Source organism: Sinocyclocheilus anshuiensis, unplaced genomic scaffold (genome assembly GCF_001515605.1).
Source record: "Sinocyclocheilus anshuiensis isolate Anshui unplaced genomic scaffold, SAMN03320099.WGS_v1.1 C32223613, whole genome shotgun sequence".
NCBI classification, from domain to species: domain Eukaryota; kingdom Metazoa; phylum Chordata; class Actinopteri; order Cypriniformes; family Cyprinidae; genus Sinocyclocheilus; species Sinocyclocheilus anshuiensis.
The window spans coordinates 1-785 of NW_015613123.1; the positions used below are offsets into that span (position 1 = coordinate 1).

Below are 785 nucleotides of genomic sequence, written 5' to 3' on the forward strand. Positions count from 1 at the left end.
TTTTATTTCCACAGAGCGTCACGTAAAGCCGCTTAATGTGACACCGACTTACTGTAAGACCAGGACCCTGCAGTGCACCGTTTGTGATAAGTACAAAAAGACTCTGGTGCAGAGCAACAAACTAACCAACGAAGATCTTCATTTGAAGGCTGTGACGCTGAGTGCAGGAACCATTCAATACAAAGGTAAATCTTCAACACGAGCTTTCACATGTAATTGCATGACTTCAGAAATGTCCTTTTGACGTTACCCCCTACACATTTTCTGCTGCTTTCAGTGCGATTCAGTATGTCAACGTACGTATCGAGTGCCCCACAAAATAACGGCCAGCCTGTGTGCCTGGGAATTTCCAACAGCAACCTCTACATTGCTTGTACCCAGTCTGGTGGTTCTTCCCCCGTCCTGCTCTTGAAGGTTCGTGCACCACAAACACATTAACCTTCCCCAAAAACTGTTTTCCACATTATAAAATGAGGATTTAAAGCCCTTTTAATTGTTTTAGGAGGTCAGTGGCCCTCTGAACACCATTAAAGCCGGTGACCCGAACGGGTACGACAGCCTCCTCTTCTTCAAGAAAGAGACCGGCACGGCTTACAGCACTTTTGAATCTGTTAAATATCCTGGATGGTTTATTACCACAGCTTTTGATGACTGGAAGAGGGTGGAAATGTACCAGGTGCCAACTGACCGAACCGCAAACTTCACACTTGAGGATCAACAAGTAATCCTGAGTTAAGAAGCAGATTTGATCCATAAACACATTTCCAGAGAGTATGTACCATGTA

General features: G+C 44.7%; 1 protein-coding gene across 1 annotated transcript; it reads left to right on the plus strand.

The window, feature by feature from the left end:
• Positions 1-4: 4 nt before the first annotated feature.
• On the plus strand, positions 5-767 carry LOC107682454 (interleukin-1 beta-like; the record flags this gene model as incomplete). The annotated part of the gene is made up of 3 exons (XM_016478686.1): positions 5-185; positions 278-414; positions 503-767. Coding segments are annotated over 3 exons (552 nt in total), but the record flags the coding sequence as incomplete, so codon positions are not given.
• Positions 768-785: the final 18 nt, after the last annotated feature.